This window comes from Plectropomus leopardus, chromosome 2, assembly GCF_008729295.1.
Source record: "Plectropomus leopardus isolate mb chromosome 2, YSFRI_Pleo_2.0, whole genome shotgun sequence".
Lineage (NCBI taxonomy): Eukaryota > Metazoa > Chordata > Actinopteri > Perciformes > Serranidae > Plectropomus > Plectropomus leopardus.
Genome location: NC_056464.1, coordinates 38339880 through 38363977, shown reverse-complemented (window position 1 = coordinate 38363977; position 24098 = coordinate 38339880). Strand labels below are relative to the sequence as shown.

The 24098-nt window shown below is 37.7% G+C and overlaps 1 protein-coding gene across 1 annotated transcript in view; it reads left to right on the top strand.

Moving 5' to 3' along the window:
- The window catches only part of raly (RALY heterogeneous nuclear ribonucleoprotein), a 149455-nt gene that overhangs the window by 113597 nt on the left and 11760 nt on the right, over positions 1 to 24098 (top strand). Inside the window, exons 6-8 of the mRNA XM_042496987.1 lie at positions 3363 to 3482; positions 11588 to 11802; positions 13583 to 13630. Of these exons, the coding sequence (XP_042352921.1) occupies positions 3363 to 3482; positions 11588 to 11802; positions 13583 to 13627 (380 nt within the window). The 3' untranslated portion in view covers positions 13628 to 13630. The remainder of the gene's footprint in view (positions 1 to 3362; positions 3483 to 11587; positions 11803 to 13582; positions 13631 to 24098) is intronic.

Below are 24098 nucleotides of genomic sequence, written 5' to 3'. Positions count from 1 at the left end.
TAAAATATTCAACTTATTTTAATGCATAGTAAAAATGACCTTCTCATTAGTGCTTGTGGGACGAAATGTTAAGAGTTAGGGGGACGTCAGTGTAGAGTGATGCAAGCAATTTACTGATCGTTAAAGCCAGAAATTTAGTTTAGTGTCAGCTTTTCAACAAACCTTAAAATATTCAACAATTTTCATACATTGTGGTCATTACTCAACTTTTTAAGCCAGTAATTCCATTTGTTCCACATCTTTCATACGTTATATGTATTTTTATCTTTTTATCTAATTCAGTTTGGTTTCACAAAACCTGAAAATATTCAACATTGTTCATACATTATGGGTATCATTAAACTTTTAAAACCAGCAAATTAGTTGAGTGTTAGCTTTTTATGAAAGCTTAAAAAAAAACACTCATCTTTCATACATTATGGCCATTACTTAACTTTTAAAGCCAGAAATTTTAAAGCGTCAGCTCTTTAACAAACCTTAAAATATTCCAATCTTTCTTTCCTCTGTTTGTTCCACATCTTTCCCAGATTATTGGCATTTTTATCTTTTAAAGCCAGCAATTAAATTTGGGGGCAGCTTTTCAAAAAACTTTAAAATATTCCACGTCTTTCATACATTATTGGAAATATTCAACTTTTAAAGCTAGCAATTCAGTTTGATTCAGTCTTTCAACAAACCTTAAAATATCAAACATATTTTTAAACATTTTGGCAACTACTCAAATTTAAGGCAAACTATTTAATTTGTGTCAGCTTTTCAATAAATCTTTAAAAGACTCCTCATTTTTCATACATAATGGGAATTATTAAACTTTTAAAACCAGCAGTTTAGTTTAGCATCAGCTTTTCAACAAACCTAAAAGATTCTTAATTTGTCATACACTACGGTCATTACTCAGTTTTTGAAAGCTGTACTTCAGTTTAGCGTCGGCTGTTCAAACTCCAGCATTCACACAAATTTTTTTGTGAAATTGCCTCATTTAGTGAACTGTAATTTGCTGATTTAAAAAGAGGAACTTATCTTCAATCATAATTGATTTATTTGTTTGTTGCCTTCCTTATGGGGAGTGTTCAGAGGTCAAAGTTCAAAGCTGCAGCTGGAAAGCAGGCCTTCAGGAGCGGTCAAGGATTTAGCGTTGAGGACAATTCAGCAGCTGGATCTCAAGCAGACTCGGGGGCTCATGGTCTTGCTGAGTCTCCAGGAGGAAGCATTATGTGCTCCAGCTGTTTAAATGAGCAGTAACAGCTCTGAGGATAGAGAAAGCAAGCTGACAGCAGAATGACTGATGTTTTTTAGAAACGCTGGACTTTCTCTGACTCATCTGTTGTCAAGGTACATTTGAGCAAGTTAAGCTCACAACTTACCCTTTTTATTTACTCTCCTCCTGCTTTCCTTTTCCGCCTCTTATCGCTTCACCAGAAAAAGGCTGAATCAAAGACAGAAGTAACACTTTGTTTGCTATAGCACCACGAAAGCTCCTACAAAGGAGTCCAGGTGTGACTTGCCATGTTTAGGCATGAGAGATGGTGGTTCTTCCCATTCATTTCTTTGTCTTTTTTTTATAACCATGAATATAATATATATATATATATATATATAGATATATATAGATATATATATATATATGTTAGTGCTGGGCATAGATTAATTTTTTTAATCTAGATTAATCTCACTGCAATCCTGTAGTTAATCTAGATTAATCTAGATTAAAATTATAGATTTGAATTTTGCCAAAGACATTCAAAATAATATCTATCTATCTAAATGATGAAAATGCATCACAAACTGCTTGAGAAAGCTTTTTTCTACTATAATATTTGGTAAAGAAAAATAATGTTCCATAAGATTTACTTTGGTGTTTAACTTTTTTTTATTTTGTTAAACACAGACATTTTAGGCACAGGTTCTGTCTCCATGTGGAAAAAGCTTTTTCCCGCTAACTGGAATGAACAGCAGAGGGCGCAGCCTCTGATAACATGACCCTAACTGAACTGTGGGCCTACATTAGAGGTCATGAAGAAGACCATTAACAGTCAGCAGCTTTGTGACACGGCTTGAGCCAAATCACTCCAGTCACTCAGGCAGACCAGCTTCCGCCTTGTTCACGCCCCCTCCGCGTAATTCGACCAGGTATACATCCGCGCTACAGTGAAATTGGTGCCTTGCTCACTGTATAGACCCAACTTAGTGAATAGTTTATCGCGCGATAAGAATCCCGCGTTAACGCAGCACGTTAACGCCGTTAACGGCCCAGCACTAATATATATATATATATATATATATATATATATATATATATATATATATATATATAGATAGATAGATATAGATATATATATATATATAGGATAAGATAGGATAGGATTAACTTTATTTATCCCCAAATTGGAAACTCATTTGCCTCCATGGTCAACATAAAACAGGAACACATAAGACAAGTACAGTACAACATACAACAATGAATATAGCACCAGGCATAGTCACTAAAGGAGCATAATAGTCTACCATAACAACAGTAGTAAAATGCTAAAAAGTATCCATACTACTGCCACCAAAAATGAAAGAAAAAGAAAATGATATGAAAATTTTATTAAATTAAATACATAAATAAATGCATTAATAATAATAATAATAAGGATGTGCAATTATGCTATGTGCAAAATTAGCTATGCCACCCTTGGCAATGTGCCATATTGCTACAGCATAAAATACAAATACAAGCAACAAATGCTACAGTGACAATATTAAGGTACCTAAACTTTATCAGACTCTATCTGAAATGGTGACAGTTCTAACTATGTTCCTATAATTGTTTATATAAATGGTTTGTTTTTTAAGGGACTCGGAGGCAGATTTGATGAAGTAAAAAACTTACAAATATTCATGATTCCCTTCCCAACTTACAAATATTCATGATTCCCTGAACTTTCCTCTCGTGCTGCTGTCACGTGCGGTTTTCCACCTGTACATAATAAAGATCAAAATGTAACTGGCAGATTTCCATTAAGCTGCCTTGAAGATAACCCTTTTCATCTTGAAAGACTCAGTCCATGAATCCTCCTTATCTCTGTTGTTTACAACATCAGGCTGCTGGTTGTGGTTTCATGTTGGCAAATCATTTCATGGTTTCACATTAGACACATTTGTCACAGTGGAGTATCATCTGAACGTTGTTACGAAACCCGGCTTGGGGTTCCAGCCTTTGATAAAAATGTCCACCATAAGTTTTTGTAACATCAGAATATTTGGGAGATTCTGAACTTGTACATGTGCTGATCTAGACTGCCCTCTGCAGACGTATTGATCGGACAGCGGATGCTAACGTCGCTCTCTGCTCCTGTCTTTCTCTGTTTCTCCACCAGCAGTGAAAGGCACAGAGCTTCAGGCGATCAAGTCAGAGCTGACTCAGATTAAAGCCAACATCGAGTCTTTGCTGGGGAGACTGGAGCAGATCACAGAAGACACACACATCCCCGCCACAGGTAACACGCGTGTGCGCGCACACACACACACACACACACACACACAATGGGACCATTGAAAATGGTGTTTAAGGTTCTGTCCACAAGTCAAAGTTTACTTGAGCAAGACACTGAACCACACATTTAAGGGCATAAAGTCCATTATTGGTGCAGTTCATTTTGTATTGTTAAAGCTAGGTAAAAAAAGAAAAAAGTTAAAGCACATTTTTATTTCAATTAGGGTTGTCAAAATAATCTAATAATTTAGATTATTTAATCAAAGAAAAAATAACATGTTAAAGATGTTAACGCTTATTACTAGTGTTCAATGGTGCCCTTTGACCCTGCGTGTCATTGAAGGCCACAGTGGCTTTGGAACACAATTTTCATACCACAGGAGTATTTAAAGCCTGAAATATCACCTCAATGCAAAGCATTTAGCTGCTATCCCGGCGGTCTGATCCAGCACAGCCAGCCTCGTCAGGCCGCACACGACCAGACGTTCAGACGCGAACTGAGAAAGTCCGCCTGTGACGTTCAAACGCACTTACTTTCAAACTGGATTGCAGTGGACTGCAGACCAGTTTCAGTGGTAGAGGGCAGTTTGGGTTATCGGAGGCTTTACAGATAGCATGCTCTGACTCAAAAAAAAATCCAGCAGCTTTATATAAAAAAAAAATGAGGAATGAAGAAGATGTCTTGGCGCTGACTGGGGATCACTGGACTTCAGTTATCAGTCACATTTACCTCAGTGTTGCTGCACACGTCATTGACAGAGTGGAAAGAATTCCACTACTATATTACAGCATATAATAACTAATAATTAATTAAGAGTTTGTTTCAACCAACCAGAGCCGGTGATTGTTGGAACAGTGGAAAGACAAAGCAAAATGTCTTTTTTCTTAAGTTGTATTTTGTTTCTGTCAGCTTTGAGTGAGTGAAGTGTGTTTGAACATGAAAAAAAATGTTGTTTATTAAACAGAGTTTGGAGGGAGTGGCGTAACCGATTTTGATTCTGTTTGTGGTTAAACAAAAAGAATCCTAACTCTTTAACAAAAGTTCAACCCCTGTAGGATCCTTTCCATGATGCTGTCTTTAAAATCTCTTGACGTACACTGATTGTGCCAAATGCTCAGAGTGGTTACATTGCAGCCTTTTCTTTTTTTGTTTGATTGCTGACTGCAGTGCTCTTGGACCACTTTTAAAAATTTTTTTTTTTTTTTTTTTTTTTCCCCATCAGTCACTAATGGGGATCACATATATCACACATATATACGTGGGAACATAAAGTCCAGGTTGAAAAATACTCCAACAGTTGGGTTCACTTCCTCAACAGAAAGTTTCTGGGAGCCACGTGTGCTGCTCAGATTCCTGGGTTGTCACATCAAGAGATATGAGCAGATGATATGAAAGAACATGAAATATGTTTTCTTAGCGATGAAACTTCCTGTGCTGTCGTTTGAAGACAGACATCGCTTTTTTGATGCCTCAGTTCGGTGCGAAAGTCACCGGGCCCACATCCTTTTCACTGCATTATAAAGCAGCTCCACCCCTGCGATGAAAAACCTGCTGAAACAAAGAAAATCTGGCAATGGAAAAATGCAAAAGAGAGAAATAACCTGCGCAGGCAAAAGTATGACAAGGTAGTATTAAAAAAAAAAAAAAATTGGATCAGTTATTATTCTTTTACAGATGTTTTTGTTTTATTTATTTATCTACTTTATTTAAACTCGAGAGTCATTGAGGGGACCCTCATTTTCAGTGGCACCAAGTGTTCGTAGCATTTCATTGACAATAGACACACAATTAATTTAAAACAATAGAACAAGCACCAATACATATTCAAAACAACAATGATAATGATGATAATAATAGTAATATTAATAATAATAATAAGAAGAAGAAGAAGAAGAAGAAGAACAAATGAATCAATGACAGAATGACAGTGAGTGGAAACTTCAGTCATTTGCATTAACCATGCTAAAAACTACTCAGTTATTCATTGATTCACTCATCTGGTAAAATACAACCAAATTAAAATGTTTTAAATACTTTCACAGCAAAAAAATGATTTATGTGACTAATTTAGATTATTTATTTATTCATTATTTTTTGTCTGACTTTTGGGGAAAATCCATATTTAAGAATCGATCCAGCACTGAGTGAGCCGACAGTGGCAAACACGCTGCAATGTAACGACTCAGGGCATTTGACACTGTTGATTTACGACTATGTAAAGTGCTGCTTGTTTTTGCCACAAAGATGCCCAGGTTGTTATTGTGTCTGACAACATTATAGAAAGAATTCCCACTATATTATAGCATATATAGAGAAGGCAAATTTTCTCATCTAATTGAGTTATTTAAGATTTTATTTCAACCAAACCAGTGCCAGTGATTGTTGGAACAGTGGAAAGACAAAGCAAAGTGTCTTTTTTCTTTAGTTTTATTTTGTTTCTATCAACTTTGAGTGAAGAGTGTTTTGACATGAAAAAAAAATGTTTGTTATTAAATGGAGTTTGGTGGGTGTGACGTAAGCAATTTTGATTGTTTTTGGTTCAACAAAAAGGATCTTAACGCTTTAACAAAAGTTCAACCCCTGTAGGAATCCTTTCCACAATGCTGTCAGACGCTTCAAAAACCAAACAATCTGGGCCTGTTTGTGGCAAAAACAAAAACTTTCAGGTGACGTACATTGATTGAGACAAATGCTCAGTGGTTACACTGTTTTACATTTTTTTAGTTTGACCACTGACTGCAGCGCTCTCGGACCACTTTTAAAAGTAGTTTTTTTTTTTCCCTCAGTCACTAAGACATATATACGTGGGAACATAAAGTCCAGGTTGAAAAATACTCCAACAGTTGGGTTCACTTCCTCAACAGAAAGTTTCTGGGAGCCACGTGTGCTGCTCAGATTCCTGGGTTGTCACATCAAGAGATATGAGCAGATGATATGAAAGAACATGAAATATGTTTTCTTAGCGATGAAACTTCCTGTGCTGTCGTTTGAAGACAGACATCGCTTTTTTGATGACAGAAGAAGAAGAAGGAATGAAAGAATGAATAGAATAATAGTGTGTGTGTGTGAATATATACACAGTATATATATATATATATGGAGGAAACAATTGTCCATCGTCAAAAACAAGCAACCTAAAAGAAAAAAAAAGAGTAGGCGCCCTATGTACAGAGGCTGTGTCCTCGCCGCCGTGGGTTCGATTCCAACCTCGGTGCTTTGCTGCATGTCGCCCACTCTCTCTCTCCGCCTTTCACGCTAAGTCTTGCCTATACATTAAAGGCATAAAAGCCCCCCAAAAAAATGTTTATCTAAGTACTTATGTCCCCACCACTTAACAACACAAAGTGACGCCTTTGCCTGTATCTAATAAAATCAGATCACAAATCATAAAGATAAAAATCATTACTTACATTCTGTATTGCATTTTTTTCATTTTTTCCCCCAATTGAAATAAGTACAAATAAAATGCAATGAAACATAACATGAAGTAATAAAAAGCTGCACTGTTTTAAAGATTAAGAGTTTCCCCAATGTGAGCAGGTACAACTACTGCAAACAAAAAACATGCTGCACGCAAAACTGACAAATAGATATCACTCAAAAAGGTCAATTCTTTCAGACAAGCATCCAGTTGGGGCAATCATCACCTGACATCTGTTCATGCCGTCAAGTGGCTCCAATGTTCTGGTATAATTACAGTGAAAAATTGGAGGATAACAGCATGCAGAAGGGTCCTGAGGGAAGACAAAACATATTACTCCCATCTGCCAACAGTCTGTGATTCAGACGGCCGTGATGGACACGACACAAGGGTCGTGCTGAGGGCGTCTGGAAGTCACTGTACCATAAGTAGTCACGTGCATATTGTGACCTTTGACCTTTTGTTATGTTTGTGGCGTAGGATCTAGAGCTGGAGAAACTGAATAATTCATTCTGAACAGTCTTAACCCGACTTCGGTGCTAAACATCATGAGGTTTTGAACAGAAGAAAGCTCGGAAAACAACAATCACAGATTGAACCACGAATTTATACACTCGCTCAGAAACCTTCACTCGTTGTAAATCTTCGAACTTCAAAGACAAGGACACACTAAAATCATTCGTCAAAGGATTCCAAACAAAGCACATTGTCTTTATGCTGAACAGCAAAATTTCTTCAATGTGACAGTTAAATATCCTAATAAAATATATTCCTCATAAAGTTAATGGCACAGTATACATAATGAGAAGTTCAGAATTTTTCTGTTGTGCTTGGCATACTCAGATATGACAAAAGGATCACCAAGGCTGTATTAGGTCAGTGTACGTGTTTAAAAAAACAACTTACCAGGAGGAGAAACTTACCAGGATTATCAAAACACAAAATTACAGGTAACAGTCGGAGGAAACAGACTCACCGATGAAAAGAAAGCAGAGGCAGCCTGTTTAGTGTTGACCGTGTTTTGAAAACAAGTAGAGCTCGGCGGCGTTTCAACACCGGAGCTAACAGGATGCAGCTTCAGATGCAAAACCAGGTGTGAAAAAAAGAAGAGTGTGTGTAACCTGAAACACAGCCTTGCTCTCATCCCAACTCGTCACATGGTGTCGCTCTGTCAGTGACCTTATGATGTTTTATGTATCCTTCTGCGTCAGCTGTTTTGGCTCCGGGATGTCGTCATGGTGACGTCAACAAATGCTCATGGTGGGATGGAGCAGCACGTCTTCATGTCCTCATGATGGTTAGGATTAGGGTACAAAGTCACGGATGGTTAGATTTAGGCAAAAGAGGCACATGGTAAAGTGTAGAAAAAAAACACACGCATCCACACGGCAAGCGAACTCCAAAATCCTGCATGAAAGTCAGTTGTTTGTGGGACCCATCCACCTCCCCGCCCGCTGCAAAAACGCACACACGCTTCTTATATTACGCCGTTACCAGCAGCGTCATTACTTGACGCTGTCCTGCGTCCAGCGTTTCATGCACATGAAAATGATTCCATTCAGGCACGTTTTGTGCGTGTTACATGTTGACACTCCCGATGCCATATGGCCAAACGCCACACATATGATAACAAGGCCGCGTCACGCTTGTACATAGAAAGCACTGACAGAACGGTGCTATTCGACGAGTTTGGAGCGAGAACGGGCTGACTCTTCCTAAGCTACTTTGCAGTGGACTTATGCATCTGCATAGTACACCTAAGGTATCCTTCTGCATCTCTTTTTGACGTTTCAGGAAGCCGCTAACGGGATGTCAACACAAGCACATGACGGGATTACACACGTGGTCAAGTTTACACACGTGGCTTTTGACATCAAGCTCGAATGCTGAAAGCACTGACAGAGCGGCGCTATTTAAACAGTTCGGAGCGAGAACGGGCTAAAAAAAGTTTGGCAAACAATTCAGAGACTACGCTCTTGTGCACTGGTGGCACCAGAAACTCGTCCTTGCTGGGGCTTGTTGATGTATTATTCTATGTGTTTTGATTGTCTGTGCTCTCATTTTTAGGGGCCCCACAGTCCTGCTGTATGTGTGAAAATAGTAGGTGAAGTTGCACAATCAATGACGGTGACAAAATTACCATGCAACATTATTTATTCTACATAATAAGGGAATATATTGTGTCATTCACAGACAAATAAATAAGTATCCTAAATAATGGAGTTATAACTATTTGGGAATCACAGAGGTCTAAGTCCCCGTTCAACCTACAAGTAATATGAATAAACTCCAATAACAGACATCTTAGTAGACTTCTCTTCATCTTGAGGCTACTGTGTCAAAAAGGTATTGCGAAAATCATTGTTAGTCATTTTTAGCAGCTGTCATTGGTTCAAAACCATATTTATGAGCACTTAAAGCAATAAAACAATGTTTTATGAGCTGTTACAGAGAGCCCAGGGTGAGTCAGGGTACAGTTTTTATGGTAAAAATGAGGCCACATGCACGTGTGCTTTTGAAAGTCATTTTCAAGTATCATATGCCTGCTACAAACGTAAAACGTAAGGACTAAAAGTGACACGAGCCAACAAACAATCAACACAAACAGGAAATGCTTTTGAAAAGTTACATTCGGTGACCTGTTTAAACCAGGTCTGAATCGAGCTCCTTTGCTTGTTTTGGAATTTTAGTGTAGGGACCATTTTCATGTTCGGGCTCTGGGGTCCTTTCCTGGCTGCCAGCTGGTACACAGCACTGCTAGGAGGACAGCATTCAAAATTTTATGTAAGCACAACCAAGGTTTTATCACGTACAAGTATTTTCAGCAAAGTTTACTTCAAGTTTTAAGTACTTGTTATCATGGAGCTAATTTTCAATGCCATTATACTGTTACTGTTGGGTAATCTATTTCTAATCATCTATAAATTATAATATGAAAAAGAACAGTTGACTTTTTTCACATTGTTGTCAATACTTCCATCTATATACTGGATACATAGATGAAAAAATAACAATAAGACAAAAAAGACATCAAACACTTTGTGGAGTCTCTGAAACAGTCTGGCTGAGGAGTGCTGCTTCACATACGTAGGTTTGAAAAACAGCTGCTCTTTTTGGATTCAAGGACAACAATAACCAAAAAAGGAGGGAGAGGTTTAATTCTTTTGTCAATAAGTCAAAACCAAAACTCCAAAGCACTATATTTAGCAAAAGTTAAAAAGCCTTTAATACATGGGCTTGACACCTGAGCGTTTTAACTCACAATCTTCATCAGGGCAGATGAATGAAGCCCGTTTATTAAATCCTTTTTAACTTTTGCTAAACATTGTGCCGTGGAGTTTTTAAGGTTTGACGTATTGAAAAAAGAAATAACAAGTCTAACCTCTCCCTCCCTTTTTGGTCAGTTTGTATAGTCTGTTGAGCGATTGTCCAGATTTCATTTTATATTTCAAATCCTACAGGATAGTTTGTTCCCAGAATGCTGCGGGGTGTGGGTCAGGTTTGGGTAAGCTTCAAATTATCACAGGTTTTGGGCCGGTGGGTCATCAAGTGACAAAGCAGCATTCTGAGTAAGTTATTAATGACTTACAGAAACATTTAGCTATAATCCACCTTCCACCTTCTCTTTGTCTGTCTCTTTTCTGTCACCCGCAGTGAGCAGCTTGATCAGCGCAACTGCACTTTGAGTTTCTGTTATACATTTTTGAACAGTAAAATTTTGACGTTACAATGTCCAGTTAAAATATTTCTTTGATAATATGAAGGCCTAAAGCCAGGTCCTACCAGCTAGAAACTAAGCGTCTGTCTCAATGGTGTAGTTTTGGGCTTGCGCGGGTATTTGGGGTATATGCATCTTTTTTTTTTTCTTACTGATAACAGTATACCCACCTATCAGCCAAAAAAACATTGTGTGAGCCATTGCATCCTGGAACGTCAACAACAGATGCAAAGGGATACCTAAAACTTAATGTGGCGACACGAAAGTCCACCGACAAAGTGGCAATAGTGTCAACTTGGGATGAGAACATTTTGAAACAAACCACCGCACCTATCAGCTGAACGTCCCTGCAAATAAACCATAACCTGCGGACTTAAGGTTCATACCTAACCTTTTGATCACTGAGCGAACTGGTGCGATTTCCTTTGAAAGCATGGGGTTAAAAAGCAATGAGCAACTTTAAATCAGCTTGGGGAAAATGTTGTGTAGATTTTTTTTTTTTAGATATTTAAAATTGTGTTATGGAGTTATTAGCATTTTTAAGCTTTTTTTCTCCAGGTCATTTCTTTTTCTTTCTGTCTTTCTTTCTTTCTGTCTGTCTTTCATTTCCCATGTTTTGTTTGTTTTACTAATTTTCAGGTAATTTTCTCATGCCCTAATTTCTTGCTAATTTTGGGGTCACTTCTTAAGTGACTTATTGCCTTCTTCTACACTTCTGAAAGAAATCAAACCAATTTGCGATGCCTAACTTAATCGACATGTAAAATTAGTCACTCCTTTTGCTTTGTGTTTCCTGTGCTGAAGGAGAGTGAGAAGAAAATTAAAGCTTCTTTCAACTTGGAAACTAGAACCAGAACTTCAACGAGAACTCAGAGAATTCGACCAGCTGTTTTCATGTGATCCAGATCAGTTGATTCTCCACATTTAAACGTTTTTGTCTGTGTGCCTTTGGCTGTGTGTGTCATTTAGAGCTGAGGAAGGCAGAGGAGTGTAAGAGCGAGGAGGCGTGGCAGGAAGGAGAGGAGTCGAGCTCGGAACTGGAGGACCAGGAGGAGCACAGACAGAACAGCGAAGCTGAACAGGAGGAGGTTGACGAGGAGGAGGAGGAGGAGGAGGAGGAGGAGGAGGAAGACGAGAAGGAAGAGGGAGAGCACACGCAGGACGACACCCACGACCACATGCCGGTATTTACATCTGTGTGTGTGTGTGTGTGTGTGCGTGTGTGTGTGTGTGTGTGTGTGTGTGTGTGTGCGTGTGTGCGTGTGTGTGTGTGCGTGTGTGTGTGTGTGCGTGTGTGTGTGTGTGTGAGAGTGTGTGTGTGTGTGTGTGTGTGTGTGAGAGAGAGTGTGTGTCAGCACCCCCTTTCCCTTCTACCACCACAAAAATATCTGTGGAAAACACTGAATGCTCAAAATAAAAGCTCCAAATCTGAGCCAGCATCACAGCTATTTTTTACATGCCTCAACAATTTTATTCAAACCTTTGTGAAAAGATGCTGGTCTGATATTCCAGGGCCAAACCAGTCCCAAAAGGAGCCTGCCAAATCCTAGAGAGACTGGATAACACAACAGTTTTTTGCCCCTCGCTCCAAATAAAGTGTGTTTCTGTATCACTTTAAATATTATTGTAATGTAGCTGAAATAGCTATCATAACATGACAGCAGGGAGGGAGGAAAATGATCCAGAGTGCTTTGAGCCAGCATCAACACCGCATGTTTTTCAGAGATATTTCACAACGTATCAATTGTTAATTTAACATGACAGTCCTGGGTGCTGACGGCAGAACAAATCCCCATTATCCATTGTAGTTATTTTATGTCTCTATTTGCCCTCATATCGGGTTATCATGAAATTCCATTTCAGTATGAGTGTTCCTCTTCAGTATGTTTTTATTTTATCTCTGTGTCTGAGCACAGACTTGCAGAGCAGCTAGAACAGACTGAAGGTTTTGTCAGACATTGAGGGGGTTTCCCTTAACCCTCAAACTGAAATTGTGAATATAAGATAATATGCCTAATATGCCTGTTGCAGCTGCTGCAGCAACATTGGGTTCTTTAAAGAAACAAAAGAAGAAACAAAAAAAAAAAAAACAAGGAAATGACCTGGAAAAAGTGCTTACAAATTATAATAATCCTGTAATTTTATAAATACAGTTCTTTCCTAGCCTTTTTTCTTTTTTTTCCTAAACATTTTCCCCTAATTTTCCATATCTACTGATTTCTAGCAGTTTGTGGAATATTTCTCACTAAGTTGCTCACTGCGTTTTTTCCCAAGTTTCTTAAAGAAACTGCACCAGAGTGCTCTGGATTCACAGGTTCAAATATTTGCGAAAGATGTCTTAAAGCAGCACAAGAACAGTGATGTCGATCCAGGTTTTAAAGGGTTAATGAACAGACTGTCGTGATTCAGTGCGCTGGAAAGAGCTGCTTTGCCCATCACTCATATATATGTTAAACCCACAGCAGCTGCACGGGGAGGAAAACAAACAATGCCCTTTATCTCTGAATTATTGGAGTTTATTGTAACAGTAAAGAGGTCAAAAAGTCACTGTGTACTTGATGGATTCTTTGTGATGTTTTATTTAACCCCGCGTTTTAAATTGTAATGCTTAAAGCTCATAAAATCTTTCTATCATATAAACATTACAATGCTTTGGTGCTCTGTTTGATGTGTTTTTGTTCGTGATGTGTGAAGTGTTTTGATCGACTCTGCTCTTCCATTGTAGTCGACTACAGATGTCTGTTAGACTTTGTTTGACTCTTGAGAAAGACTCTCAGAAAATATCAAAAAAATATTTTGAATTCCAGCCTTTTCCTGTCGTCCTTATGTGAGCTAAAAGTTTGCATTTCCATATTAGCATAATCTGGGGCAGTTTTACTGAACATTTGAATATCTGTGGTAAATATTTGTGTTTGTGTTCCTGACTTTGGTCTTTTCTTCTGTTTTTTTTTTGTTTTTGTTCAGGATGACAGCCGCCTATCATCAGAGATGGACTCCGTTCACCCATGAGAGGTGAGTGTTTCTATATGAATATCGGTTTGTGTGTCTTTCAGTCCCGAACAAACAGGCCCCCTCCCTTTGGGTCTGGGAGCGTTTTGTAATAGGATCAGGACTGTCACGGGCCAGCTCCCTCCTCCCGGGGTCAGGGGGCGACCCAACTGACGATCAACAACAGTCGAGTTAAATACAAGCAAAACACAAAAAACTATTTCAGTTTCAGTTTCAGTTTCTTTATTGTCATTTCAATCTCACTCACAGTGCGGACCAGAACGGTATTTCGTTGCAGTTGGCTCGTCATAATGCAGGAGAAAAACAGCAGCAAGGATGTTGTGCAGATAAAAACAGCGAGTATTTACATAAAAAGTACACACATAAATAGGAGTCACAAGAAACTACATATAAAAGTACTACGTAGGATATAAATTATTATTGCATATGTGTATTTTTTACAAAAAATGTATACTTTACAAGTTCGGGTTACTTTATTTGTGCCTGTAGGCAGATTTATTTTGCAGTATAAAGTGAAAGGCATCCATTTGACAGTTTTCAGACACCACTGACAACATGCAGGATACAAACATGACAAAAGATAAAAGATACAGGAAAAAACATAAATGGATAAAAAATGAAAATGCCCCAGTGTTGTTAAAAAAAAATGTTAAATTTGTAATAAATACCAATAAACAGATACAGATATTGAAGTACAACACATCACTAACAGCAAAGATGTGTAAATTCATACTAATAATTATAAAAAGAAGCAGTAATCTTTTCTAAAAAAAAAACTAATTAAACATATCACTCAAAAAGTTATTACCAAACCCATTCTCTCCTTTGCTCACCCGTTTGCACCACCCATCCTCCTTTAATTTTATTATTATAATTATTTAATTAATTGGTTAATGAATATCTTTATTTTCTATTTCTTTTTTTCTTTCTCTCCCACCCTTCTCAACCATAATCTTCACAGTGACTGCCAGTGCAACACACACACACACACACACACACACACACACACACACACACACACACACACACACACACACACACACACACACACACACACACACACACACACACACACACTGATATTATGACCGAAAAACAAAGGTCTGGCTCTGTATCCACTCTTATTGTCTCCTGTGTTGTTTCGTGTTGTTTTGTCAGTGTGTACGTTGACTAGCAATTTGAAAATTGGAAAAAAATTAAAGATATAAAATACTCTGAACTACACTCTAAACTACTACTACTACTATTATTATTATTAATAAAATAATAATAATTTAATTACAAACTTTATTTACGGAGCACTTTATACATGGGATGCAGCTCAAAGGGCTTCATAATAAATGTGTAACACAAAAAGAAAAAAGACAACAAGATTAGACAATCAAAAGACAAGCGCTGATGAACAAGATATAAAAGTCAAAGTAAAAAGTACAGAGACCAGTAAAAATAGTAAAAAAATAAGAGAACTGATATAAAATAATAACTACAAGAATAACATTACCTGAAAGCCAGACTCAATAAAACGTTTTTTCGGCTGTCGTTTAAAAACGTTCACAGAGCCCGCTTCTCTGATAGCTTTTAGAAGGACTTTGCATAATTTTGGAGCGTAGTTAACAAAAGCTGCGCTGCCTATTTTCTTGTTTGCATATTTGTGTGTGTTTAAAAAAAAAACAGGAGCAGAGGATCTACTGTATGTGTTCAGAAAAGTGCGAGTGCAGTAAATTGAACCGAGTTTAGACTGACGTTTATTATCCTTCAAAGAAAACTCTGTAGGAACCATTTGGTTAAAGCCCTGTTGTAAAAACTTTAGCCTCCTGGTTGCTATAACAAGGTCTCGAGGAGGCAAAGTATAAATGTTGAGTCCAGATTTATGTCAGACAGGTTTGAAATTGTAGTGGACCGCTCCATCATGGAGCTCTGTGTCAACAAAACAAAACACGCTGCGCTTCATGGACATTTGAAGGCCCCATTCATGTCTCTGCATTAGTGTGGATTTTAACTAGGGATGCTTGCAGCTTTTCTTTTATATACTCATTTTTTATTCTGCTATTTATTATTGACTTGCATTGTTTTTGTCCTTTCTGGAAAACAGAATATTTCTTTGTGTACGAAAAAGACACATTAAGAAAATCTGAAGCTTAAGGGGACAAATGAGGCCGAAATCAGCCACGATCTCTTACAATATATAAACCCGACTCCAAGAATGGAGAAATATCTTACAAATATTTTGTATTAGTCATGTTTATATCGCTCTTTCCTCGCTATTCATGTTTATCCTGATGGTCAAGGCTACAAAATGGCATCTTTTTCAAAGTCTCTCATTCAGATTTTTTGGGCTACTGTTAGTTTTGGTACCAATCCTTTACAAACGGTTATTTACAGGACGTGTAGATGCTGATTTAACATGTCACACATATCAACACAAAAACAAAACTAAACAAAAACAGTGTGGTTCTTTATTTGTTGGTCATGTCCTGCACCCCTTTACTGCTTTTATCACTAGATACATCTGTTATCACATTACTGAGTTTTTCCCACTGTATTATTTTAAGAATAAATATTGTAAGACAATTTGTTTTCTCTGCTGATCAAATCAAATGAGAGTGACTGAGCCTGAGAGGTTACAATCAAAATATGCTCCCAAAAAAGTCTAAGTATGCAAAAAAGGTCAGAATTAATCGCACACACACACACACACGCGCACACACACACACACACACACACACACACACACACACGCACACACACACACACACACACACACACGCACACACACACACACACGCGCACACACACACACACACACACACACACACATTAACATACAACATATTGAACATACGAACAAACACCCACACACTCAAACTCAAATATCTACAAATTCACATTATTATTTACAGAAAAAAGAGGAAGATAAACGAGGAAAAAAATAAATATTAAGTAATCAAATAAAAAACAGTAATCTTCATGCCTGTACCTCGTTACAATTCACTTCACAGATTAACTTCACAGATTATTGTACAAAACCTTTTCCACATTTTCTCCTTTAATTATAACCCCTTTTTAATCACTGAACATTTTTAAAATATTTCCTGGTAGGTTATTTTTAGCTCTAAACATTATTTTTGTCGTATTGCTCTTCTTTGGAAAATAGAAAGTGAATGTAATGATTTTTTTGTAGTTGTCGCCCCAAACCTCTGCGCAGTCATTTAAATATAGTCAAACTATTGAACAGTAGAGCGCGTGGAGGGATTTCGAAACGTGCCATGTTAATGCTGCGGTCCACTGTACTCTGAACTCTGGGAAAAAAATTACCTCCAACTCAGAAAAGTGTAATTGAACAGCCAAACTTGGGCAAGATCCACGGAGACCGAGTCAGTCAAATTGACGTTACAGCAGTATGGCAGCGCACACGGTGAACAGTAAACACAATGAACTGTTTAATGTTTACTTTCATGTAGTTTTTGTGTTGTGAAACATGCTTTAACAGCACGTCCTGGCATTTCCATTCAGCTGATTGGTGTTTGATAAAAGTCTTTGCGAGCATGTAGTAAGTAAGTCAAACTGTATTTAAATAGCACCTTTTGAAACCTTGGTTACAAAGTGCTGTGCAAAAAAAAAAAAAACACTACGACAAAAAATCACAATCAGAGAAAAAAAGGCACAAAGAAAAGCAATAAGCAGTATCAGAACTCAAAATAGAGCACATGAATTACACATAAAAACACTTCAAACGGTTAGGCACTCAAAGGCCTGAATAGAGTTTGCTGCAGTCGATGCATTTACTTTCAGCAGGCTCGACTATTGTAATGGTGTCTCTACAGGTGTCAGTAAAAAAATCAGACGGCTGCAGCTTATCCAAAATGCTGCTGCCAGAGTCCTTACTAACGCCAAGACAGTGGAGCACCATCGCCGGTCCTTCAATCACTGCACTGACTTCCTGTGTGTCAAAGGACAGATTTTAAAATACTGTTTTATATAAATAATATACAATAATAATAATAATAACTTTATTTATATAGCACCTTTAAAAACAGTTGTTCACAAGGAAATAATAAAAATAAAGGATTCAAACTAAATAAAACAGGTAGATCACAAAAAAGGCAGGTAAAGATATTAGAATTGAAAAATAAAAGATTAAATGCAATAAAAGACGACAACAATTATATAAGTGGTATAAGAAGACGACACACATCAAACAAAGAAGAATAAAAACAGATGAATTAGAGATAAATGAAGGAGTACATAAAACATAAATAGATGGTAAGAACAGGACATAAGAAGGAGGACGGGGTACAGATAAATAGAGTAAGAGCAGCAAAATGAATACAGAACGAGATAAAAAATGAAAAAATGAATAAGTAGATTAGTCATCTGGGACATGTTTGCTCTGTGTTCCCAGGATCAAAACCAGGCACGGCAAAGCAGCTTTTAGTTTTTAAGGCCCTCACCTGTGGAGCAAAGTCCCTGAATACCTGAAGTCTGCTGAAACTGTTAACTCGCTAAAATCAGAGCACAACTAGCAGTCCCTATTCAGAGAACATGAGCGGTCTAACAGAGGTGTGCAGCAATAGTTAATAGTTATATTCTGGTGCAAGATTATTTGCAGTCTTGAGGTGGATCCTAAATTTGATGGGTAGCCAGTGAAGTGATATTGAAAGCGGGGCGATTAGGCAGCTGTGCGAGGTCATGCTGAGTAGTCTCAGCAGAGTTTTGGACGAACTGTAATCTAGTAACTGCATCTTGGTTAAGGCAGGAATGAAGAGAGTTTCCTGCAGGCGTTCATGTTTTCCGGAGCAGATGCACTGGAACGTCTTTGGATCAGAAGCCAGAAAAAACAACACAAAATTAGCGACTTCCTACTGGGAACGCAGCGTTAGTATCACCCAGATTCAGCTTCTGTGTGTGAGGCTGAAACCAAAATGATAGCTTGTTACAGTGAGGGTATGCATCAGCCTGCACTCTTATTACTGAATTAGATGTTTAAGAGACACACACTTTGGCGCGGTCATTCTCATGACTGAAAACAGATTTTCCTGATTAAAGGAAACATTGTTGCTGTTCAGTTTTTCTGATGTGATTTTATAATAATTTCAGCACCACAACTGGATATTTATGTTGAGTGTACACATGGAGAAGCAGCGGTCTTAGAAGATGAGACCCCCCAAAAAAAGAACAGAAAACAAATACACATGTTTCCATGAGGATTTGAAATGTATACGTGTGTGTGTGCGTGCGTGCGTGCGTGCGTGCGTGCGTGCGTGCGTGCGTGCGTGCGTGCGTGCGTGCGTGCGTGCGTGTGTGTGCGTGCGTGTGTGTTTTTTGGCTGAATGCCCGCGCACTAACTCTAACCACAAGCCCGACCCGATGAAGATACCAATAGAGACTGAAACTTGTCTTTTGCCATTATCTGTGATCTGTCTTTCAATCTTTCAAAAACTCTTACATCTGGATTTGAACCCAGACAGAGATTCTGATTCCCTGAAACAAGCAGGGACCTAATCAGCTAAACAAACCAGCTGGTATTTAAGTCATGTCTGAAACAAATGTTTATTTTTGTAATTGACCCGGCCAGCTTGTGTTTGAAATGTGCTCAGGTATCAGTGAAAAAAATGACCTCAGTGTTTATGAAGCAGGACGTTATCCGTGTGTTTCTGCGTATCTGTTCATCTCAGCTAAACAAAGAAAACCCCAACTTGGCCTCTGTGTTTCAGCACAGTATCACAAGTCCCTCAACAATATGCATCAAAGTCCAGAATAAACTTGATCACATCTCTCAAGACAAATTTGTCTGTTCTTCTCCGAGGTCGAGGCCGTTCTGAGAAGTCCTGCTGCTTTTATTGCGTTCAAGACTGAAAAATTATTGTACTGATTATTAAGCTTTTACATGGGAAACACAAGGTCAAGTTGTCAGAAAGAAATTAATTTTAGTTAGTCTTTGACATTAAATGTTCATTTCTTAACTAATCGTGTCAAGTAAAAGTGATTAAATCAGTATGTCAAGAAAAAACGTGAAATGTTGGTGCAGATGAATCAGACGTAATATGAATAATAAAAACATAATATGCATTAACTTCACATTGACAATTTTAATAAAGTAAATAAATTCATAATAACAAATCCAATCCTCGAAACAAAACCACAGTCAACACGTTGCGTGGTTCACTTTGTGAAAAGGTGAGTTGAGTTGAGACGTGTCTGTATAAACGGCAGGACTGTGAACGCTGCAGAAGTTTTCGGCTGGCTTTGTCAGTGGACTCTCATGTCTACATAGCAGGTGTCTTTCTGCGTCTGCTGCTGATGTTGCGGGATCAGCGTTGTGTAGTTCGCACGGTTGCAAATTCAATGTTGTGTCTTTGCTGGAGGTTTGTGGACTTTGTAATGTGTACTTTTGGACATACTTAAATTTTAGGGGAGAAAATAATCCTAAAAATGTTTAAAAAATTTAATATAATTTTAAAAATTGAAAAATATAATTTGGCAGTACCCCCCTCGCCTTAACTCTGAGGACTCACCCAGAGTTAATGGACAGTATGTTAATTGGAAAATAAATTAGGACAGAAAGAGCGAAGTTGACAGTTGAAGACATGTTGACAGATGGCAAAAACACAACAAAAACATTCTGCTTCTTTAATTTTGGCTCATTTCCTGCTCGTCCCTAATAGTCTCTTCACTTTAGTTTTCCATCACATGAGTGAGTTGTTTTCCGTTGTATTACTTCAAAAGTAAATATTCTGGAACAAATTATTTTCAAACACTGTAAAAAGAAACTATTTGGTTCAACTTAAAAAAGTTTTATGTCCCGGCTGCCTTCAATTTTTAGTTGACTGAATTTGAGAAGATTTTGAGGTGATTTTGTAATGATTCAGCTTGTCTTCTCAAATTCAGTCAACTTAAGCATGTAAAGCAGCCTGGACATTTCACTGTTTTTAAGTTAAAGCAAATTGTGTCTTTTTACAGTGGGATCATAATAAAATGAGAATGACTGAGCCTGAGAGGTTTTACTGATTAAAAACATCTTAAATACAATCTTGGTCCAAGTCAAGGGATTGGAATTAATCATCAGGAAATTTGCAATTTGTGCAGGCGGAGGTCAAAAAGTTATGAAAATAACACACACAGAAACACACACACACACACACAATATTCAGAAGTTGATTGGAAAAGCATTACAGCTTTAACGACAGTCAAAGGTCTGGTTTTGATTGAGCTCAGACTGTCCCGATGTTTCAGTAGAAATACAGATTTACACCTCAGTTTCTGCAGCTGACAGGCCAGAGACAAAATGAAGAGTCCCGGAGGGCGATGCGAGCAAAGGCAGAAGAGGAGGTAAGACTGTAGTAACGGGAGAGGAAAACTGCAAGGGCTTAATTTTCTCCCCAAGAAGTAGGAAAAAAGAAGAAGAAGTGGATCCCAATATTTACTGTTTTGTGTTTGAGAAACTACAGAAACAGAAAAGAAAAATTGTACACAAAGTAAATATTCAGACATTCTCCTTGTTAAAGAAGCATTCGCCATCAGCAGATATAAACTGTCTCTAATCGGTAGGTCGAAAAGCTTTTAGAAACTGAAATCAGGGTTCCTACAGCTTAAGGTAAGTTAGATTTAAGACTTTTTTAATGCCACGGGGAATTAAGTTTAAGGCAGATTTTCTAATAACTGAAATTGAGCAAGGACAATTTTGTTTTGCGGGAATGTTTATTGTAACAAAATCATTACTTTTTTACTTCTTGTCCGGATAAGAATTGTTGGAAAAATCAGCACATCGAAGACAGTGCACATATTATATTATAATAAAGGTATCTATTTGGTTTACTACCAGCAGTGAAAGATATCTGGCATTTCCGGCCTGTTTTCTTGACTGTTTTATGTTTCTCAGTCTGCATGTGAGATTCCACTGCTTGGATTCCCATCACAATGAATTTAAGAAAAGCAATGTATTAAATTATTTCACACAAAAAAAGATGTGTGTATAAGCATTTTTATGACTTTTGAAAGATTCATTTAAGTCAATGTAATAACAGTTAAAGCCTTATGTTTAGATACATTAATTCAATGCCTTTTAAAACGTTAAGGATCCGCAGGAACCTTGTGAAATTTGTGTAACTTTACTGTTCTATAAATATCATGTGATCTTTTTTCATCTTAAGAGATTGTATCTGAAAAGCAGGGATGTCATATTGAATCTGTGCCTGCTTCTCTTTCAGTCATTGAGAAATGGATTCAACCAGCTGCTCACGGATCATACTTTCTGCTTTTAATTCAACATCTTTCCAGGAAGGGAGGCCCATATTTTGGGAACAAATGTTCGGGGTGCATGTTTCAGCCACGAGGGGATTTTCAGATCAGACATGAACATTAGTTTAATGTGTCTGTCAACTGAAAACTGAGCTCCAGTTTTGGAGGTGGTTATAGTCAAGTAAACATCAGTTTAAAGTGTTGCACCAGATTTTTTCAGGTTTTATTAAATATTAGCTACAATTCACACTTTGAAACCAGAGAAAAGAGGAAAGAGGGCAACGCGCAAAGAAAGTTTTAAAAGTGCCATAAAATTACCTGCACATTTGTAAAAAATAATAATAATAATAATAAATAAATAATAATAATTTAAAAAAGAAAGAAAAGAAAGACAAAAGTAAAATCAAACAATAAGGTTCAGAAAAGTGTTTTTTTCCCATGTTTTTGAAAGAAATCACACTAATATGCTCTCGTATCAAAAGTTTAAATACTTGTAAAAGGCGTCCGAAAGCAGCACAAGAAAAGGGATGCTGCTCCAGTGTTCAAAGGGCTTGTAATCTCGGAGTACATTATCTACCGTACATTGTCTAGATTAACCCTTCCCTGCACTCTCTACTACCAACCGCTCGGTCAAAAGTGCACCACAAACCTGCGTCCTGATTTATTTTGTTCCTTTGATCAGTAGAGGTGCTCGCATAGACTTTACAAAAATTACACCAACCCCTTTATGTAAAACATCTCTGTATTTCAGTGAGTCGGGGCCTTCTTTGCACTAAAATATAATCATTTAAATTCAGTTTGAAATGTCGCTTACATAACAGCTAGACAGCTTCCCGTTTTTATACAAATTTGAATCATCTTTACATTTTTTTAGTTTGACAAGCTGCTGCACAGCATGAGCAACTCCTGTGGAGTTTAAAGAAGAGATTGAATTTCTCGAAACTTCTACCCCAAAATAAATTAAAGACCAAAGGCCGGATGGGTGCAGGGCAGCTCCCTGTTTTTCAGCAACATGATGAAATGTCTTCATTTTTTCAGGTATTTTCTCACTGATGTCTTAAGCAGGAGAAAAAGATTTTGAACTTAAAGCATTTCTTGTTAAAAACTATTTGGAGTGGGTGATCATTTTTGTGCATCATATTGCAGTATAGGGGCTGCCTGCTCTTTATCTGCAGGCCGACGGCGGCAACAATGGATGTTTTCATCCCATAGATTAAGTTAACTGACACGTCGTTGCAGTTCTTTAAATGATCTACATTTTATCTAACTTTGTGGTGGTTTTCTATTTTTATTTAGGTTAATCGTAAATTGTCCTGATCATGACTTATTTAAAGCATATTTAAAGCATGTTCATTATATGATTATATGGTAATATTATCTGTTTATGGGTTTATGAAAAAGTACACTGTAAATCAGGGTGCAGTTAGTTCCTGATAGGTCTGGGACCTTCATAACACCTCCTGACTGTGCTGGTAATGCCTCGTGACTTTCTATAATTGTCTTGTTTTTGCCAATAGGTTAGCTTTAGTGAGATTCTGGTACTTTCGGAAGATCCTGACTCATCCTTTTTTTGCGATATAAGCTGCTGTTCGATGAATGTTTGTGGCCAAATACTCAGCAGAGTACTCGTGTACTTTTATGTACTTCTATATCCATTTTAATAAATATAACTTACTATAACTAACAAGAAGGACCATCACAGAATCATTTTCAGGATGTCCGCTACATCCCGCGATCTCGTGCCTGCGACTGAATCACAATCGTGATGATACACAGCACAACCGAACAAGCTCGGGTGTGATATTGCTTTTACTTTGCTTTTAGATTATTATTATTCGTTTGTTTAATGATTTTTTTCGGCTCTGGTGACACAAATAGTTGCGCAATTGCTAACTGCTGTTGCCTAGCAACACATTAACATCTTCCTGCACACGAGCTTGGTATTTTGTGTTATCTAGATCTTTATTTAATGTGCAGACCAGCTGCTTAGCATCATGAACATTTATCCATGTGTTTCCAGTGAAATCAGAGTCTGTCAACAGTCATTTTGGCAGCCTTTGTGATTCAGATGAGTTAGTTTGATCAAACAGTACAATGCTGCAGTGTTTGTCTACTCATTGCAATGATCTCCGTCACCTCGAGCCCCGAATCAGACAGTGTGTGTATGGCAGTGGCTCTCAGGCTGCGTCCATGCCTCACTGCACATCCTCGTAACATCTGTGACAGCTGTTTA